Below are 21,900 nucleotides of genomic sequence, written 5' to 3'. Positions count from 1 at the left end.
CTAAATTTGCATCAGCGTTTACTGTTGAGAAGGACTTGAAAGATACAGAATGTGGGAAAAAGATGGTGACATCTTGAAAAATGTCCAATTTATAGAGGTGGTGGTGCCGGATGTCTTGAAATGCATAAAAGGTAGATAAATCCCCAGGACCTCATTCAGTGTACCCTAGAACTCTGTTGGAAACCAGGGACGTGATTGTTGGGCCCCTTGCTCAGATATTTGTAGCATCAATAGTCACAGGTGAGGTGCCGGAAGACTGGAGGTTGGCTAACATGGTGCAACTATTTAGGAAATGTGGTAAGGACAACTCAGGGAACTACAGACCGATGAGCCTGACATTAATGGTGGGCAATTGTTGGAGGGAATCCTGAGGGACAAGATTTACATGTATATGGATAGGCAAGAATGATTAGGGATAGTCAACATGCGTAGGAAATTATGTCTCAATTACTTGATTCAGATTTTTGAAGAAATAACGAGGAGTATTGATGAGGGAAAGTGGTGGACTTGATCTATGTAGACTTCAGTAAGGCGTTCGACAAGGTTCCTCGTGTAGACCGGTTAGCATGATTAGGTCATATGGAATAGAGAGAGAACTAGTCATGTGGATACAGAATTGGCTTGAAGGTAGAAGACAGAGGGTGATGGTGGAGGGTTGTTTTTCAGATTGGAGGCCTGTGACCAGCCTGGAGTGTCACAGTGCTGGGTACACTGTTTTTCATCATTTACATAAACGATTTGGATGTGAACACAGGAGGTATAGTTAATAAGTTTGCAGATGACACCAAAATTGGAGGTGTAGTGGACAGTGAAGAAAGTTACCTCAGAGTAAAATGGGATCTTGATCAGATGGGCCAATGGGCTGAGAAGTGGCATATGGAGTTTTGATTTAGATAAATGTGAGGTGCTGCATTTTGGAAAGGCAAATCAGGGCAGGACCTATACACTTAATAGTAAGGTCCTGGGGAGTGTTACTGAACAAAAAGACCTTGGAGGGCACGTTTATAGTTGCTTGGAAGTGAAGCCTCAGGTGGATAGGATAGTGAAGAAGGCGTTTGGTATGCTTTCCTTACTGGTCAGAGTATTGAGTACAGGAGTTGGGAGGTCACCTTGCAGCTATACAGGACATTGGTTAGGCATCTATTGGAATATTGTGTGCAATTCTGGTCTCCCTCCTATGGGAAGGATGTTGTGAAACTTGAAAATGTTCGGAAAAGATTTACAAAGATGTTGCCAGGGTTGGAGAAACTGGCAATAGGAAGAATAGGTTAGGGCTGTTTTCCCTGGAGCGTCGGAAGCAGAGGGGTGAGTTTATAGAGGTTTATAAACTCATGAGGGGCATCAATAGGGTAAATAGACGGGTAAATAGACAAAGTATTTTCCCTGGGGGGGGGGGGGGGGAGGGGGCATTTTTTTTCCTCGGTTGGGCGACACCAGAACTAGAGGACATAGGTTTGGGATGAGAGAAGGGACCTAAGGAGCAATTTTTTCACGCAATGGATGATGCATGTATGGAATGTGATGTCAAAGGAACTGGTGGAGGCTAGTACAATTACAACAACATTTAAAAGGCATCTGGATGGGTACATGAATAGGAAGGGTTTATAGGGAGATGGGCCAAGTGCTGGCAAATGGGACTAGATTAATTTAGGATATCTGGCTGGCATGAACGAGTTAGACCGAAGGGTCTGTTTCCATGCTGTACATTTAACATGTTGGGATCTGAACTCAGTTGGGAGGTCCTTGCTCTGTGTTGTTGTGGTTAGGTTTGGATTGTATAGTTAAGTTTTAAATTGGTTGTAAGAGGCACTGTTCAATTTTCTGAACGTGTGTTGATGGAATTCATAAAAGTATCAAAAAGTTACAGCATAGTAGGAGGCCATTCAGCCCATCATTCTATGGGCATTGTAAAACGATATAAACACAATAGACCCCTCAAGTAAACACAGGAACATAGGAACTAGGAGCAGGAGTAATCCATTCAGCCCTTTCAGTCAGCCCCACCATTCAATCAGATCACAGCTGACCTTCTCTTCACAGCACTTTCTTGCACTATCCTCATATCCCTTAAATATTTTTAAAAACAATTTATAAAAATGCACAGTAACATTGACATTCGTCAAACACAGTGTAAATCTGAAGCACATTACTGCAGATGCTGGAATCTATACTGAAAACAGGAAATGCTGTAAATTACAGTGAATCAAAGCAGTAAGAATGGACAGAGACAAACTATTGTTTTGAGTCTAGGTGAGTCTTCAACAAAGCTCTAATGAACAGTCATTTAGACTCGAAACATTAGTTTACTCTCTCTCCATGGATGTTGTCAGACCCACTGTGATTTCCAGCATTTCTTGATTTCAGTGCAAATCAGGATCTCTGCTTCTACCCCAAAAAGCTGTTAAGCACCTAATCAGGTGGATATTTCAACACAAAGACTGATATTTTTGTTATACAGGAATACTAAGAGTTACAAAGCCAATGAAGGTGAATCTATTAAGATATTGACCAGTCATAATCTAATTGAATGTCAGCTACGCTCAATAGGTGGAATGACCTACTTCTGTTACTACATTCGTAAACATCCAAATTAAGAGGATAAAGTGAAATGACTCAACCATACGCCTACCTTTAGATCTTACATTTACAATAACAGGCCAGACATTGCTCCAAGGAACAGTAATGTAATGGAAATCAAACCTGATAGTTAGGAGTGCAGCTACAGTTAAACGTGTAAACCTGAAAGTTGCTATGCAGCACACACTATTCTTCCATAATTTTGTGAAGTCAGCATTGTTCAGCACATTTAAATAAGGTGCTTCGAACAAGGTAACAGGGCACTCCCAACAGATACAATCTCACCAGAAAAGCTGTTAGACTTATCAATTTCAGTCTACTACTCTAAAGGCCTAGGTAAATATTAAGACAGCTAATTAAACTGAAAGCTATATTTCACAAGTGTGGGATTTCATTCCTTCAGTTAATTGTTAGGAATAAATGCTAATTACCTTACTTGCCCTTTATTTTCTTTCTCTACCTTTATTCCATTTTCTGTGCCTACTTTGATAGACAATTCAATATTCTATACTTCATGGGTTCATGTGCTCTTTATTGTCAATTTTCTGATTGGATTGTTTAATTTCTTCCTCTGCTAAACACAGGTCTCAGATGCCCATAGGGAGCATTGTACTCTTTGAATGCCTAACATGCAGCAGTCCAGTACAAAACCTCAAGGACATTAAACAAGCGAGAACAAGTCTCAATAAAAAGCAAGTCCAAACCAAACCCCAATTACAGTAAACACTTTCTCAAAACATGTTACTTCTTTTAAACTTCAAGCTTCAATTTTAAACATCGGCTCAGTGGAGCAGCACTGCTGCCTCACAGCACCAGGGATCTGGATTTGATTCCAACCTCCGCAACTGTCTGTATGGAGTTTTCACATTCTTCCTGTGACTGCATGGGTTTCCTCCAGATGCTCTGGTTTCTTCCCACAGTCCAAAGATGTGTGGGTTAGATGGATTGGATTGGCCGTGGGAATTGTAGGGATGGGGTGAGGGAGTGGGTCTGGGTGAGATGCTCTTCGGAAAGTTGGTGTGGACTCAATGGGCTGAATGGCCTGCTTCCACACTGTAAGGATTCGATGATTCTACTCTGGGGTTTCCGTGTCCAAAGTTACCAATATATATAAAAACGAGCATTAAGGAGCAAAATTTAAATAACCAAAAAAGTCAAATATGACTAAAAAAGTACTAAAAACACACACCCTAACAATTAACAGTACACACAATCATTATTTGTATATATTAGTGATATGTGAAATACTCTCATCAGTTTATAATAAAATAAATCTCCTCAACAAATGACATATTTAGAGGTCAATGCGGACTCGAGCAACCCAAGATCAGACTTCAGAAACTCTCAGGAGCTGAAATCTGGTTATTTCCGACCAGGTCAGAAATGGGAATATATTGAAGTAGTACTGCAATATTTTGACAAGGAAGGAGAGAAGAGAAAAGAAAGGAAAAGCTGGAATATGTGCTAAAGCCCCATGGAAATGAAACAATCTGGGCGGTATGGTGGCACAGTGGTTAGTACTGCTGCCTCACAGCGCCAGAGACCCGGGTTCAATTCCTACCTCAGGCGACTGACTGTGTGGAGTTTGCACATTCTCCCTGTGTTTCCGTGGGTTTCCACCGGTTTCCTCCCACAGTCCAAAAATGTGCAGGTTAGGTAAATTGGCCATGCTAAATTGCCCGTAATGTTAGGTGAAGGGGTAAATGTAGGGGAATGGCTTTGGCGGGTCAGTGTGGACTTGTTGGGCCGAAGGGCTTGTTTCCACACTGTAAGTAATCTAATCTTAAAAAAAACTTATAACAGCAATGCTGACAGCTGGCAATGAAAACTTTACCATCAAATCATCCAATTGGTAAGGTCACAACAGGTAACAGTGTTGACATGGAGGAGATATATTTCATGATATTACTAATCTTCTAAAGAAAGTGAGATGGATCAAGTTAAAACTTCCTGACTACTCCAAGTTTTTAAATGCATCAAATAAAGAGCACAGAAATAGACGTTCCCAACTGGTCCATGCTGCTGTTAATGTTCCACAAGTGTCTCCTCCCACGATATCAGATTACACTCTATTTCATTCTTTCTTGTTTACATGTCTACTTTGAATACTACAGAATCGTGGAGCACAGAAGACAGCCATTCGCCATGTAATTGCTCAGCCAGCTTTTCTAATTAGCAAACAAGTTAGTCCCTATCTGTCCCTACACTGTAGTTCTGCAAATTTTTCAAGTGTACACATGAATGCACAATTCCACTTTGCAAGTCAGTACTGAATCTGCTTACTCCACCCTTTAAAGACAAAGCTATTTACCCCAACCACTCCATGTGACAAGTTCTATATTCTAATCATTACTTGAAGTTTCTTCTGAACCCTCCTAGTGTTTACTAGCAACAAATGAATTTGAATTTAAAAACAGAAAAAAATAGTAAATTAGTACTAAAACCAATCTCAAGTGTTAGGTCAATTGAATTAAGAGACATTCAATTAAGGGACCAATTTGAAAGTAGACTGGATATAGTTGCCAGCATATTCCTGATGTTTTTAATAAGATCGCGAGTGTGGTGCTGGAAAAGCACAGCAGGTCAGGCAGCATCTGAGGAGCAGGAGAATCGACGTTTCGGGCATAAGCCCTTCATTCCTGAAGGGCTAACGCTGCTTTATCTGACAGTTACTAAATAGATTTTATCGCAAGCTTCATAGCCAAGTACAACACACCATTTCACAGCAACAATGACCACAGAGTAATTTGACAATTCAATTCATCCGAAAAATCTTTGCTTTTGAATCACAGCCGCTAACCAGCTTCCAAAACCCAATGGAAAAGTTTTGCTTTGCTGTTGTTAGTTTTGCTTCTTCCTCTTTCCCTGAAAGTGTGAACTCCTTGCTCAGGCATGGAGCTCCCCAGATGCTTAACAGCCTGCAGTCTACTATCCCAACTGTTAATTTTGTTTTCATTAACAAGGAACAAAGTATTTCCTACAACAGCCAACAAAACATGGAAACAATTCAATCTGCAAGATCCAGGAAGGAGCCTGTGGTCCCAATAATAATTTAATATGCAAAATGTGACATTTAAAGATTTTAGCAATGCAATTGTATCAAAGTCATCCCTCTAACGAGGAACAGGATGCTTATTGCATGCCGATAGTATCCAGGCATAAAAGCCACAAAAGGTTTTTATAGCATTTGGTAGCAATGGTGTCTCACTGCATTCCTCTAGCAGTAAAATTTATTTGGGGAGGGGGGTGGAAAGGGGTAGAAGGGATAAGGCTGGTTGTGGGAAGAAAAGGCTTGGAGGATGCCTATTGAAAACTGACAACAACCTAGCACGTGAACAGCATTATTTTCTTGATCAATAACACAGAGTGATTTGCAAATATATTCAAAAATAACACATGACTATATAAGCCACAAGTCCTGATCAACAGGAACCAGATACCTCAGGATAACCACAATAATCTGTCTGTGTTATTGTTATTCGCCATACCTATTGAACATGGGCATTGCTGGCAAAGCCAACATTTCATGCCTAACATTATGCCATCAGGGGATTCTTGTGAGCTACATTTTAAAACTGCTGCAGACTGTACATTAAGGTATTCTGAGTACTTTTTAGGAATTGATGGGGTCAAAGACGCTGAGGGAATGTAATGCTGGAAAAGCACAGCAGGTCAGGCAGCATCCGAGGAGCAGGAGAATCGATGTTTCGGGTATAAACTCTTCATCAGGAATGAGGTTTGTGGGCCAACAGGGCTGAAAAATAAATGGGAAGTGGGTGGGGATGGGGGTAAGGTAGCTGAGAATGTGATAAGTAGATTAAAAGTGGGGGTGAAAGTGATCGGTCAGAGAAAAGGGTGGAGTGGCAAGGTGGGAAGGAAGATGGGCAGGTCAAGAGTGTGGTGTCGAATTGGAGGCTTGGGACTGGGATAAGGTGAGGGGAGAGGAAATGAGGAAACTGGTGAAATCCACATTGATCCAGTGTGGTTGCAGGGTCCCAAGGCGGATCATGAGGCATTCTTCCTCCAGGCATCGGATGGTTAACGTTTGGCGATGGAGGAGGCCCAGGACCTGCATGTCCTTGACGGAGTGGGAGGGGGAGGTAAAGCTGGACTCTGCAAGATGGCGGCGATTCTATAGAACTGCTGTAGACAGCTCTGCCTAACAGCCAAGGCATACTGGTGTTTTTTGCCACCCCTGGCCAACTTATGTGGTGGAATTATTAGTTTAAAACCTTACAGAACATATATTTGTTAATATTTGGGAGTGGGAAGGATGTCAAAGGGAAAAGGAGCAAACAAACAGCAGCAGGGAGGACACTCCCCTGCAGCACCTACAACACCAGAGACTGCAGCAGCAGCAGCCTCTCCTGAACCCCCCCGGGGCCCTGACAGACTCACAGGAATTGGCTGCAGCGATGGAGAGACTTACCTTGAAAGCTGCGGCTGTGGTTGAGGAGATCTGTGGGGAGACTCATGCCCAGGTCCTACCTGTCACATCCATGCTGCAGAAGCATGAGCAGAAGATCCAGGGCCTCGGAGAGAGGCTGGAGGAGGTGGAGGGTCGAACTAAGGCTTTGGAAGCTGCGATGGAGTCCTCAGCCAGTCGGATCCAGGTGCTGGAACGAGAGGTGCGAGACCATATCAACGACCTCGATTTGTGAGGTCGGAAGATAAATCTCCAAATTGTCAGGCTCCCTGAAGGTGATGAAGGTTAGCAGCCAATGAGCTTCTTTGAAAGCAGGCTGATGAAGCTTTTGGGCCTTCCCATCAAGTCCAGCAGGCTGCAGATTGAAAGGGCTTATCGGGTTACAAAGGCCCAGTGCAGCGCCCCCGCTTGGTCCTAATACACTTCCATTCATATAAGGACAAGCAAAAAATGATAGAAGCTTCCAGATCCCTGGGAAAAGATCCACAGGCCCTGCTGTACAAGGGGTCAAAATTCATGGTTTTCCAGGATATCTCTGCAGCTGTAATTCGAAAGAGGAAGTCTTTCAAAGAAGTTAAAAAGAGGCCGAGGAACCTGGGCCTCCAGTACTCCATGAGATACCCCGCAGTGCTCCGCTTCAGCCACGAGGACTCAGTTTATACATTTGACTCAGCGAATAAAGCTAAAAACTTCGTAGACCTTTAAAATAGACGGATTGGCCTGAAGAATACAGTTAATGTTTGTTCTCTTTTCTATCTTTCCCCATGTTTTCCCTTCCGTTTTTTATTCCTTTCTTTCTGCCTAATAATTTCCTTTTTGGAAAGGGGGGGGGAGAAACCTTGGAATAAGTTGTTCCTTTTTTTTTTAAATAACTGGATTTTCTGATGGGAAATTTTGTGGATGTTCTTTGTTGTCTCTCACCCTTTTTTTTGTTTGTTTGTTCTGTTTCTCTTTTAGTCACAAGTCGGGGTGACATGAAGCCAGGGATGGGTGGAGTGCTCATCCTGACTTGGTCTTTTTTCTGTTGATTTAAGGATCATCTCCTTGTTTTTTTTTCTCGCCCAAGGCTGGGGCACAGTCCGGGTTTGAAGAAGCTGTAAAAGGAGGGGATGGTAGGGTGAGTGCCCCCTATGGGCAGGGGGAAGAGTCTTCCATTCAAGGTTTTATAGTTGTTTTTTGTAGTGTTTTGGTAGTAATAGTTGTTTATAATTATGATAGAGTAGTTTTTGTATATGTAGTTCTTTGACTCTATGAGTCTTTATTTACTTATGCTCGGCGCTTTGTAAGCAGGGTTCTCCCTCCGAGGGGTTGAAGGGTCTCTGAAAGGGGATATGGCTAAGTGTCTTATTAAGTGGTGCACCTGGAACATTAAGGGAAGTCATTCGCCTGTTAAAAGGAAAAAAGTGCTTTCCAGCCTTAAGACGGAAAGGGTTGATATCGCTTTGTTGCAGGAAACCCATCTTGATGATGGGGAACACCCAAAATTACAACAGCGGGGTTATGGCCAGGTATTCTTTTCATCCTTTACTACTAAAAGTAGGGGAGTGGTGGTACTTATCCAGAAAACACTTCCGTTCACATTATTAGAGCAGGTGAAAAATGAGCAGGGATGGTTTGTGATACTTAAAACCCTGAATCATGGGGAGGAATATGAAATTTTAAATGTCTACTGTCCTCCAGCACATGCCCTCAAAATTTTGATTAGTGCTTTCTCTAAGTTGAGTGCTTTTGGAACACAGAACATTATTATGGGGGGGGGGGGATTTTAATTGTCTTGTGGATCTGACAGTGGGGACAGGATGCTTTGTGGGCCCCCAACTATTTCTTCGCAAACCAAGCAGGTGGTTGACTTATGCGAGGAGTTGGGGCTAGTGGATATTTGGAGATGTCTTCACCCTACCTGCAGGGACTTCACCTTTTTTTCAAACCCACATAAATGTCACACGAGGATTGACCTCTTTCTGGCTCCCTCAGCCTTTCTGGATTCGATTATGGGTTGTAAAATTGGGAATATAGCTATCTCTGATCACATGGTAGTATAGTTAGAGGTTAAGGCCAAGAATGAGGGACTAGGTTTGCGGCACTGGCATTTGGACCCTTTTCTCCTTAAGGATTCCAAATTTGTGGAATACCTTTTGAAGGAGTTTCAGGAATTCTTGACTATCAACTCAGGCATGGCTAGTAGTCCGTCCATGCTAAGGCCTTTGGTAGGGGATTAGCTATTTCCTATTCAGCTAGCTGGAAACGACAGAAGGGGGAGCAGCAGCATCTACTTGAGACGCGGTTGAAAGCCACCGAGTGGCACATTTTGCGCGGCATGCAGTGACTAAGCTACAGCGGATCACAGCCCTCCAGGCTGCCTTGAATTCAATACTGACAAAAAGCAAAGAAAGAACTTGCTTTTGCGAGACAAAGGCTGTTCAAATATCGGGATAAGTCAGGGTAGTATTTAGCAAACCTGACTAGGAAAAAGCGTGCTCCCCAATCCATCACTGCAATCAGAGACAGCGCCGGGGTCCTTACATACAATGCTATAAAGATTAATGAGGCTTTTCAGAGTTTTTACTCTGAATTGTATTGGTCTGAAGGTTGCGAGGACAGGAGGGCTAAAATGGAGACTTTTTTTTTTTAAGAACTTGGACCTCCCAGGGGTAACCTTGGAACAGACCACTCTCCTTAATGCCCCCTTGACAGTTCAAGAAATACAGGAGACAGCTAGGCAACTTCAGAGGGGGAAAGCGTCTGGCTCTGATGGTCTCCTGGGTGAGTTTTATAAGGAATTTATAGGGATTCTGTCAGGGCCTATGTTGGAGATGTACAATCACGCCTATATGCATGAATGTCTATTACTATCTTTGAGAAAAACTAATATTTCCTTAATTCTGAAGAAGGGGAAGGTTCCTGAGGATTGTGCCTCATCCAGGCCTCTTTCTCTATTAAATTCAGATTTTAAGATTCTGTCCAAGATCCTGGCGCTGAGATTGGAAAGGGTGTTGCCCCATATTATTAAAGAGGACAAGACGGGCTTTATAAGGGGCCGTAGGTCCTCTAATAATATTAGAAGGTTGCTGAATATGGTCTGACTTTGTCAGCAACGATCGCTTCAGGGGTTGGTGATTTCCTTAGATGCAGAGAAAGCATTTGATCGGGTGGAATGGGTCTGTTTCCTTGCTGTACACCTCTATGACTCTATAACAGTTTGGGTTGGGTGGGGTCTTTGCTAGGTGGGTGGAAGTTTTATATCACCACCCTCTGGCGCAGTCATCACCAACGAGGTGAAGTCTGGGAATTTTACGATTGGTAGGGGTAGTCGGCAAGGCTGCCCCCTCTCACCGTTGTTGTTTATGTTGGTAATAGAGTCGCTGGTAGAGGCCATTCGTCAGAACGTCCACATAACCGCTCCAGAAGTGGGATCGAGGACACACAAGATTACACTGTATGTGGATGATGTCTTTCTGTTTTTATCGAACCTCCGTACCCCATTTGATACAATGTATCAATTCATTTGGGCCTATTTCAGGATATAAGATTAACTTGGCAAAATCGGAGGCTGTGCCTTTGGGGAACCTTAAGGATGTGCCAGAAGTTGAAGGTGGCCCTAAGTTCCCTTTTAAGTGGTCACGGGCAGGGTTCCGATACCTAGGCATTTTTATTACCCCCAAATTTGATGTGTTATTTTGGACTAACTTTGCTCAGTTGCTCGACATCAGGCAAGATCTCCAGAGATGGGAGGCTCTTCCAATTTCATGACTGGGCTGAATACCTCTCATTAAGATGAATGTTCTTCCTTGTTTGCTTTATACCATGCGTATGCTCCCTATAATGTTTCCCAGGTCAAGCTGCAGAAGCTTATGGGATGGTTTGGTTCCTTTGTCTGGCATCGTGGGTGACCCCTCATGAAACTTACTAAATTGCAGTTGCCTCATGGAGGGAGTGGAGTTGATTTCCCAGACATCGTGAGGTATCAATTGAGTTCCTTGCTGTCCTTTGTGATTGGGTAGGTAACGATCCAAACTCAACATGGCTGGATATCGAGGCCTCCCAGGCAAAGTGCCCTCTTATTAACCTGATGTTCATAAATAAGATGAGGACAGTTATGGACCATTGCCAGAACCCCATTGTCACTAGTACAGTCAAGGCATAGAGGGCAATGTGTCAGAGTGAGGGTTGTTTATCGAAGACTTTGCCACTTACACCTACAGTTGGCCTGCCAGGGTTCCGACCAGGGATGATGGACTCGAGGTTCAAACTATGGGCAGCGACAGGAGTTTCTAGTTTGGGAGACTTGTCTGAGGGGGAGGTTATGATATCTTTTGAGCAACTGAGCCGCAAATACGGGTTGCCCAGCAGAGATCTTTTCCACTTTTTTCAGGTTAGGGATTTCATCCAGAAGAAGACTACACTTCTCACTAAGCCCTATAAACCCGATACAGAGAGGTTGTTGCTACGTTCCACAAGCACCCTTTCAGTTAGTGCCCTCTATCGCCTGCTGGGTGGCAGGGTCTGGCAGAATATTAACCGGTTATGAGAGGTCTGGGAGCAAGAGCTAGGAGTGGAGATCTCTTCTGAAACATGGGAGAGCATATGGGAGAATACTTGAAAGATTTCAATCTGTAATAGGACATGTGCTACGCACAGGGCTCATCTAGCACCAGACCATCTGGCGAAGTTTAAAAAAGGGGCATCTTGTGTGTGCCCCAAATGTAAAATAAGTGTAGGTACTCTTACCCATTGCTTTTGGACATGCCACAGGCTCAGTGTTTATTGGAGCGCTGTGGCTGGACAGATTGGAAGGGTAATGAGGACTGAAGTCAAAATCGATCCGTTATCTCTCCTCTTAAGTCTACCGAATTTACCATCTTTAGACGGGCATGGGAAGAAACTATTTAATATTCTTGCATACTGTGCACGGAAGAACATTCTGATGAACTGGGTGTCTGAGAACCCGCTGGGCTTGCTGGGATGGCAGAAATTAATTATGGACCACATTCCCTTGGACTTTTTTAAAAACATGGTGCACCACACAACAGACTATTTTTATAAGATATGGTAGCCCTACTTGAATTATTTGGATATAGATTTGTCAGTTATCTTAACTAGAGCATTTGTTTAATCAGGACGGTTAGATTTGTCAAGCCCTGGGCCCTGGAGGGGGGTCTCCGGGTATACATACACAATGCTCCCGTTCCTTTGTTTGGGAGCTTTGTGCCGTGCTTAGCTGTTCTGTATTTTGTGGGGTTTTTTGGGTTTTTTTTGCTTTTCTTTTTTTTTGATGTTGCTTTGCACAAAGTTAGGGTTTGTTTTGTATTATAGAGTAGGTTAGTAGTTAGTAGACAGTAGTTGTATTGTAACTTGTGTTTTTTTTAATTATACTGATATTTTTATTGATTGTATTTTTCAATAATTGTATATGTTTGTAAAGTTAATGAAAAGCTTGCGAATAAGTACATTTACAAAAAAAGAGTGTTCAGCCATGGGGCTGTGGAGTTGGTGGGTGCGGGTGTCCCAGAGATGTTAGCTGAAATGATCTGCAAGTTGGCGTTCTGTCTCCCTGTTGTACAGGAGACCACATTGGGTGCAACGGATACTGTAGATTACTTTGGTGGAGGTACAGATAAATTTCTGTTGGATATGGAAGAATCCTTTGGGGCCTTGGACGGAGATGAGGGAGGAGGTGTGGGCGCAGGCTTTGTACTTCATGTGGTGGCAGGAGAAGGCGCTGAGAGTGAAGTAGGGTGTGAGCTGGTGGGGGGGGGGGGCGGTATGGATCTGACAAGGAAATCGTGGAGGGAATAGTCTCTCCAAAACACAGATGGGGTGGGGAGGGAAGTATCTCTCTGGTGGTGGAGTCCATTTGTAGGTGGCGGAAATTGCAGAGGATGATGTAATGTATACGGAGGTCGGTGGGGTGGAAGGTGAGGACCAGCAGGGTTCTGTCCTTGTTGCAGTTGGAGGGGTGGAGGTACAGGGAGTGGCGGAGATGCGCTGGAGAGCATCAATGGCCACGTGGGAGGGGAAATTGCGGTCTTTGAAGGAGGAGGCCATCTTGTGTGTTACCCACCCTTGCTCTCTTCATTTCCAACTGCCACTGTGACAAAGACCACTTCTACCTGTCCACACCCACTCCAGCCTCTCACCCACGCATGTGCAGCCCTCCATTCCTTCCGCTCCAACCCAACATCACCATCAAACTTGCAGACAAGAAGGGCGCAGTGGTAGTTTGGCGCACTGACCTGTACACCGCTAAAGCCTGGCGCCAACTCATGGACAACTCCTCCTACTGCCCCCTCAACCACAATCTCACTTAATTTCCTAGGCACCACAGTACTGCAACTGTCACAGGACCGCAACAGGAAAGTTAAACAAAATATTTTTATTCAAAACTGAAGGAAACATTTCTACACAAAAGCCAGCATCTTTTGCAGACTTTCTGCAGCCTGTAAGGATAGGTATGTACAAAACCTGAATTCTAAAGCTGACTCCATCACAATTCATGGCCTCCAGGATTTCTCAACGGCGGGATACCAATGGCTGTGAGTGGGCCCGGCAGCGCAACATTAGTCGTGCCATCGGGTTCCCGGCAGCTTCTGCACTGAGGAGGCGGTCAGGCAAGTTTGGGTCCAGTGCAGTACCCAGCAGCATCAGTGGCGTCTGCATTGGCAAGGTCCAGTGAGGACTCACGGTGAGGAGGGGGTCAGGGCAACAAGATGGTGCCAAAGAGTGGGCGACAGCAAAGGGGGACTTGTTCCTAGCCCATGGCAGAGCACTTAACAAGAAGGACTATTAAAGTGACTAGTTCACTTCTTCATTTTTCTGCCTTTATATTCTATGTTTTGGTTTAGCTTTAGGATGGCGCCAGAGCGTAGCAACAGTATGCTGTACTTCTCACTGTATTTTGTAACAAGATACACGTGACAATAAAATAGAGGGTTCCGAGGCCGATCACACCCACTGTGCTGTTATTTCTTATGCGTCTGTGTGCTAGTGGACCAGGATACATCCAGCAATAGTTATGGAGCGATTTAGGATATCAGCTACAAAGGTGAGATTCTGGGATAGAACTTGGTCAGGCTGTCATTTCACTAGTTTGTGGGAGAGCTCTTCCAATTTTGTCTCAAACGTGGGGTGCTGGAAAAACACAGCAGGTCGGGCAGCATCACAGGAGTAGGAGAATCGATGTTTCGGGCATTAGCCCTTCATCATAAATGGGGGAAGGGGGCTGAGAGATAAATAGGAGGATGGGGTTGGGGTTGGGGGAACAGTACCTGGGAAGGCACCTGACACCTAGAGGAAGAACACCTCATCTTCCACCTTGGGAGCCTCCAACCACATGGCATCAACATTGATTTCACCAGTTTCCTCATCTCCCCTCCCCCACGTCATCCTCAATCGAACCCTCCAACTCCGTATTGCCTTCTTGACCTGTCCATCCTCCTTCCGCTCTATCCACTCCACCCTCCCCTCTGACCTATCACCATCACACACCCCCACCTGCATCTACCTATTGCCTTCCCATCTACCTTCCCACCCTCCTATTTACCTATCAGTCCGTTCCCTCCACTCCACATTCCTCATGAAGGGCTTATGCTCAAAACGTCAATTCTCCTGCTCCTCAGATGCTGCCTGACCGGCTGTTCTTTTCCAATGCCACACTTTTTGACTCTGATCTCCAACATCTGCAGTCCTCACTTTCTCCTAGTCCCAATTTTGTCTGCCTCACATTATCCTGGAAGGCCAAGGTGCCTCAAAACATTTGTCTCATGCTGCTTCTTATGCAGTAGCAACTTGAGTGGTGCTGTTGAGAGGAAAGATACTGCAAAGTGTTACGTGAGCCACCGTGCCTGTGTGATGTGAAGAACATAGATCTTACATCGAAAGACTGACCAATCGTATCAAACAGCATATCCCTTTGACTCTTTGCAATAGAAAAAGGTACTGACTGTATCTAATCAGAGTTAAAAAGTGTGGTGTTGGAAAAGCACAGGTCAGGCAGCATCTGAGGAGCAGCTTTTCAAGCTCCACACTTTTTGACTCTGACTTTCAAGCATCTGCAGTCATCACTTTCTCCCTATATCTATCCACTGAGCAGAGATTTTCCTGCACCTTGCTCTCCATGTAGTCTAATCTACAATAGGGAGACAGGACACCAACTCGCAGAATGTTTCAGGGAACATCTCTGGGACACATGCACCCAACAAACCCACCGCCCTGTGGCCGACCACTTTACCTCCTCCTCCCACTCCGCCAAGAAATGCAAGTCCTGGGAGTCCTTCACTGCCAAATCCAAGCCACCTGACGACAGGGGGGAAAACATCTCATCTTCCGCCTTGGGACCCTCCAACCACATGACATTAATGTTGACTTCACTAGTTTCCTTATGTCCCCTCCCCCCAGAGAGAGAAAGAGAGACCGAGAGTAGCTTTCACTTGTCATTTCTACTGTATACAACTGATACAGTAAAAAAAACTAAGGCAGCATTCCTCCAGAACCGAGGGTGCTACATGGACAGCACAAATCACACAATTGTACGTTGCATAAAGTGCAGAAGTGCAAAACACGCAAGTTACAGTGTAATAGAAAAATTATAAACAATAAACCATTCTACTAGCAGCAAATTGAAGTCATGCAAAGAAATTCCAATGGGAAAGAGTCCAATCATACTGTGTTGAGGAGTGTGATGGCTGGCTTGGGGGAAGAAACTGTTGCACAGTCCGGCAACTGTAGTGATAGATGAACAGAATTTGGTGCAAGTTAGGACATGGGCAATAGAGTTTAGAATGATGTGAAGTTTATGGAGGATTGAATTGGGATACTGTTTTGAAACAGTCACATGTAAAGGTTTGACTGAGGACTTTGGTAGGTGAGAAGCCAATTCAGGTACAAGCTCAGGGTGTGATTAAGTTTAATTAACTTGGTTAATTAAAAAAAACTATATTTTACTTTAGAAATCTTAGTCATAAATTAATGTTTGGATTATGGTTTTAATTCAATCTTATGCATCAAGTTTTAAGAATTTACAGCAAAAAGAAATTCTATCCCACCAACATTGGGATAGAATTTATGCTGGTCATTCATGATCCTAATATTTCACTGACATATCACATTTGTTTTATTTGGTGAAATGAGTGGAATTCAGCCAATGGACACTGATGGTGAATAGTCACAGCCCTATACTAGATGCAACACCTTTTTGCAGTCAATTTGCATGCACTCTGCAATCACGGCAAACTAAAAATGCAGACTCTGGTTTTGTAAAAAACAACAATATCCACTTTCCTAACACTTAATACAAACCACAAGCAGGAAGGTGGTTGGTGCATCAGCTGTGGTTAAAATTAGAGTTTCAAGCAGCAGGAAGCAGTGCAATGTGCATATCAACTGTAAACGCAGCTGCTACAGTAACTGTCTGGAAACTTACATCACTCTTAGGCCAAGAAAATACTGCATATCAGAACACACCAAGTATAGGAATTGACAAAGCACATTCTGTAAGAGGGTGAAAAATCACAGGTTCACGATGGGAAATTGTGCTTTGATTATTTACCTTCCTTACCCTGACTTGTTTCCTTCCATTTTCAGTAGGACTGCTTTAATTTTTATCAGCAATATAACTAATTTACTGGTGGAGGTTAGAAATAGACTGGGACTGCCATCACAACATCCCTTACAAATATTAAAATAAAACAAAGAACTGCGGATGCTGGAGAAACTCAGCCTGTCTACAGCATTTGTGGGAACAAAGCAAATTTAACCTTTCGAGTCCGGTAACTCCATCAAAACATCAAGTGAAAACGATCTTTTTTAAAAGAACTATTTCCCCCTCTTTCCCCATAGCCCTGCAATTGTTATTTCCTTTCAAGTATACCTAGATAATTTTGAATATTACTACCAAGCTTGTTTTTGCCACTCTTTCAGGCAGAGGATTCTAAAAATCATAAAAAACTCAGTTAAATCACGCTGAAAAGCAAGCCACATTACTGCAGCTTTTCTTCTAGCACTCGTCATTACAAACGCAAAAATATCCAACAATCAGAACAATTTATGCTACAGGAGAAGCGGATGGCGATTGCCAATGAGACCTGACTTGCCAATCAATCAATCAGCATCCTTTCCTCCTTTAGTAAAAGTTGTTGAGATTGTTTGGAAATCAGCAGCATGACTTCCTTTCATCAAAACTAAAATAAAATTCTCATCTCACTGCTCCTTTGATCACAATTATATTAAATCTATACTGTATCCTTGGGTAACCAGCACCTCTGTCACTTTCTCCCAATTTACTCAGCATGACCTCTTATAATATTGAGCAACTGCGTTCTATTTCACTTTTACTTTCTCTGTTCAAAAGAACAATCTCCATTCTCTCCCATAACTGAAATTTCTCATCTCTGACATTATTCTGGCAAATCTCAGTGCTCTTTTGAATTGCATTCTGAAGTGTAGTGGACATGAAAGGACAAATACCCTTGCTGAGGAATGATGGACTCGGGGCTGATGGTCTGCCACAAGCAACTAACCTCCAACATATCTATTAGAACCAGGTAAACATATATCTAGCCAAAGGTCTGCAACTATTAACTAACAGCCTGATATATGCTGGATTTTCCTGCTCCTCAGATGCTGCCTGACCTGCTGTGCTTTTCCAGCACCACTCTAATCTAGACTCTGGTTTCCAGCATCTGCAGTCCTTGTTTTTACCCATATGCCAATGACTTTTTGAGAGGCTGATGTGAAGGATGAAATCACAGAAGTGACAAATTTTCATTATCTCAATCACAAATTAAAGGAGGAATTTTTCCAAAAACCCTCAAGAAAAGAAGTCCAAAATTAGTTTTTATTCTCAAAAGAGATGCAAGATGGAAAATCGGATCCACGGAAAGAAGAGGCTAGTTGGGTATCACATATTTGGTCGCCTCAGCAAGGTGCTTACGAGGCATGAAATCACAAGTTTCCAAATGAGGGCAATCAATAACATTGAAAGAAAAGGCTATGCAGTACATGAGCAAATTCCATCGTTCATTTAAATCATGGCTTTGCAAGTAAGCACATTTCTCCAATCAATTCAAACTTTACTTACTAACTTAGTCACATTCTTTGCATCTGCATACAACTTGCAGAGAATGTAACACTGTTTTCCTTTGGTAGCTAAACTTTTAGAAATTAAGAGGAAGTTCTCAAGAATATCAACTTTTGGAACAGTTTCCCAAGAGTGAGATCAGACGTGCACCATTCCTCCCACAGACATTTAAAAAACACTATTGTATTTCTATAAGCAAATCATCATTAAGGTTCCTTTCTTTCAAAATTATAAAAACATTTGAAACATGAGACATGTCCTTTCTGATCCCTCCTAGTGCCAGGGTTGGAGATTTGAGCTACAGGGAGAGGCTGAATAGGCTGGGGCTGTTTTCCCTGGAGCATCGGAGGCTGAGGGGTGACCGTATAGAGATTTATAAATTCATCAGGAGCATGAATAGCGTGAATGGACAAGGTCTTTGCCCTGGGGTGGGGTAGGAGAAAGTGAGGACTGCAGATGCTGGAGATCAGAGCTGAAAATATGTTGCTGGAAAAGCACAGCAGGTCAGACAGCATCCAAGGAGTAGGAGAATCGACGTTTCTGGCATGAGCCCTTCTTCAGGCATTTCGGGCTTGAGCCCTCATTCCTGAAGAAGGGCTCATGCCCGAAACGTCGATTCTCCTGCTCCTTGGATGCTGTCTGACCTGCTGCGCTTTTCCAGCAACACATTTTCAGCCCTGGGGTGGGGTAGTCCAGAACTACAGGGCATAGGTTTAGGGTGAGAAGGCAAAGATATCAAAGGGACCCAAAGGACATTTCTTTCATGCAGAGGGTGGTGTGTGTATTGAATGAGCTGCCAGAGGAAGTGGTGGAGGTTGATACAATTACAGAATTTAAAAGGCATCTCGATGGGTATGTGAATTGGAAGGATTTAGAAGGAAATGGGCCAAGTGCTGCAAAATGCGACTAGATTAGTTTGGGATATCTGATCGGCATGGACGAGTTGGACCAAAGGGTCTGTTTCTGTGCTGTACATCTCTATGACTGTATGACCTGCCTGCTACGTAGCTAGGTTACTGAATCAAGCTGACTTCCTTGTGTCAGGATCATTTTAATAATTCTGGCCAACTTCAAAATAGCTTAGAGAGGTTTCCACAACAGAAGGAAATTTAAATGCACCTTGGCTCTTTGTTGAGCAATCAAAATCTAGTATTGCCATTAAAATCTTGGGAATTGTCATTGACCAGAAAATGAACTGCGCCAGCCACTTTTTCCCTCCTAATCAACTTGTTCAGAGATGTTATTACACACCTCTGGAGCAGGTGGATCTTGTACTCAGTTCTCCTGGCCTGTAGGTAGGAACACTACTATTGCACCACAAGAGCCCTACTTGCTATACAAATACGGTGGCTAGAAAAACAGATTACCTGCTCAGAATCCTGCGGTGAGCACCTCCAGACACCCAAAACCTGACCACCACCTACAAAGCACCACTTGTCTAGACGGATAATAAAAGCTCATCCAGCCTTGACACCCACATCCAGTGATAGCATTTTTATCCAAGCTCTCTTGATATCTGTGTGTTCTTGTCATTCAGGAACTTATTAACATTTCCATCATCACTCCAGCCAGGGGCTGATTATTGCAGAGGGCATAGCCCCGGAATACCTGCACTAACAATATTTCATTTAGAAGGTGCAATCTGGTTTTCTTCAGTATTGTGCAATGGGTAGTACACATTCCAAATTCAATACCCTCCTTTCTTTTATCACACTGTTCTGCTTTAATAAACATGGGGGACGGGATGAATGATGATGAGGAAATTGAGAGAAGGGGGCAGTACTGGTAATGCCCAGGCCTCCAAGAATTCCTGCGATTTCTGCAGCCCAGGCATATCCCACCACTTGGGGAGTTCCCCTCCAAGCCACACAACATGCTGGCATGAAACCACACTACTGTTCAACCACCAATGCTGGGTGGAAACCTCTGCAGCTTCCTCCCCTCATAGTGCTGTGCGTGTACAGGGAATATTATTGCTGATTAATGAGAGAGAGCTATCTTAACATGGCTCTTGAATCCAGAGGAAAAGCAGTGCCATAATCTCTTCCTATGCCAACATCGGGATCTGAAATAGATAGGCAGGAGGAACACAGCAAGCCAGGCAGCAACGGGAGGTGCAGAAGTTGGTCTTTCACGTGTAACCCTTCTTCAGGTCACCCGAAACGTCCACTTCTGTGCTCTTCCAGCCTCCTGCTTGTCTACTTTGGATTCCAGCATCTGCAGTTTTTTTTAAAAGGTCTCTAACATCTGGATCTGGACAGGCAGCTGAATCAGCCATTTCCTCACGCAAGTGTTTACATCTGTCAATGTTCAGCGATGTGGCATTTTACTCACTCTGTGTCCCTCAGCTGGAGACACAGACGGCGGTTTGGATTTTTTTTCTCTCTAGCGTCTAAATTGCTGACTGGGTTAGCAGCATTTTGTCTACAGCACTGCAAACAATTTCTTTTTAAAAATAATTGCCCAGCGAATGAACGAAAGCAGCAGCAGCAACACACCCGAATGTGTGTTTTGAAAAGTGACTGAAACCTAGTGTGTATGACTCAACCTCGGGAGCACCTTCCTGCCCCGGGAGTCAGTGAACAACTCGGAACCAGTCCAGCCTGTTATATATTAACCGCTGAGGGTGCGGCTCGACCGTAACCATTCGCCCCGTTTCCTGTTCAAAACAGAGCCACTTAAATGCTGTTAAATATGATGCTGGGGGAGATCTGAAAAGGTGCATAAGACAGTTCTCGTTCTTTAAACATTGACCCACCGGATACTATCTCCATTGCCCGGGAGTGAACAGAAGCTCCAGCCATCCCTACTCAGCCTGGGCATGTGCTAAACACGGTTGAAATGTCCCCGTCCCCTTACAGGGTGATATACCGCGGATATAGGTGCAGGACCAACAATTTGTTGCAAACCTCAGGCTTAAAATTACTCAAAACAAAAGGCAGCAGCAAACACAAGATCGGACGGCGCAGATGAATATTGAATAATAAACAAGACTGCCCTCTGGGTTGAGTGGAAGAGTCCAGGCTGAAAGGCTCAGGGTCAGGTTTGTTCCAGCAGTACCAGCGGATCTTACCTGCGATACACAGCAGGGCAGGGACATCTCGGTCAGAGGCCGGAGCTACACAACCCACCGGGGGATCCGCCGAAGCTGCTCACCAAAGGCTGGGGAGGGGGGACGGGGAAATCTTACAGAGCGGCGAGGAGGTGCTGCCGCCTCACACTGTCCCACTACCTCCTGCCGATCATGGCCTGAGGGACGAGGTTAAATATGAGCCGGGGAGTTCCCGGGGCGGGAGGAGGGAAGATGTGCCGAGAAGCCGCCCCAGAAACACAAAGCAGCAGCAACAGTGTCCCTCTCTCTCTGAAACACACACACAAGGGCAGGCGGAGCCCAGCTCCTGGTTCACTCCCTCTCTCCTGTCTCTCCCTGTGTATTCTGTCCTGGATAACAATTCACTTCCGGAGACGTCAATTTCAGTGGCAGGTTTCGGTAGCTGTTAAAGGAAACTCCCTCTGATCATCTAGACACACACAAAAAACACCAGTTTGCCGCAGACTTCCCATTTCGCTTCATTAAGCAGGAGTTTGTGCTCGGATTAAATTGACCGCTCTTTTCCTTGTTGCTTTAGCTTGCATCTGACTGCGTATTCCTCTCCCAATATGCGACGGATCATTATTTTCCACACCGAAAACACCACTGATTCACCTGTAAAGCGCTTTCAAAAAGCCCCAAGGTCGAAAGGCACGTAAAACAAACCTGAAAAGTAGAGGGTAAATTCAGGGGACTTCATTCAGAATTATAGTGGCCTCGTTTAAAGGTGTT

The 21,900-nt window shown here is 44.0% G+C and overlaps 1 protein-coding gene across 1 annotated transcript in view; it reads right to left on the bottom strand.

Moving 5' to 3' along the window:
* Window positions 1-21,537, bottom strand: part of serinc5 (serine incorporator 5) — a 76,508-nt gene extending 54,971 nt beyond the window's left edge. Inside the window, exon 1 of the mRNA XM_043706685.1 lies at window positions 21,151-21,537. Coding sequence (XP_043562620.1) covers window positions 21,151-21,177 — 27 coding nt within the window. The 5' untranslated portion in view covers window positions 21,178-21,537. The remainder of the gene's footprint in view (window positions 1-21,150) is intronic.
* Between the last annotated feature and the right edge of the window lie 363 nt (window positions 21,538-21,900).

The sequence above is a fragment of the Chiloscyllium plagiosum genome, chromosome 2, assembly GCF_004010195.1.
Source record: "Chiloscyllium plagiosum isolate BGI_BamShark_2017 chromosome 2, ASM401019v2, whole genome shotgun sequence".
In the NCBI taxonomy this organism is placed as follows: Eukaryota; Metazoa; Chordata; class Chondrichthyes; order Orectolobiformes; family Hemiscylliidae; genus Chiloscyllium; species Chiloscyllium plagiosum.
Note: the sequence above shows the minus strand (reverse complement) of the source record. Positions and strands in the feature narration are given on the sequence as shown.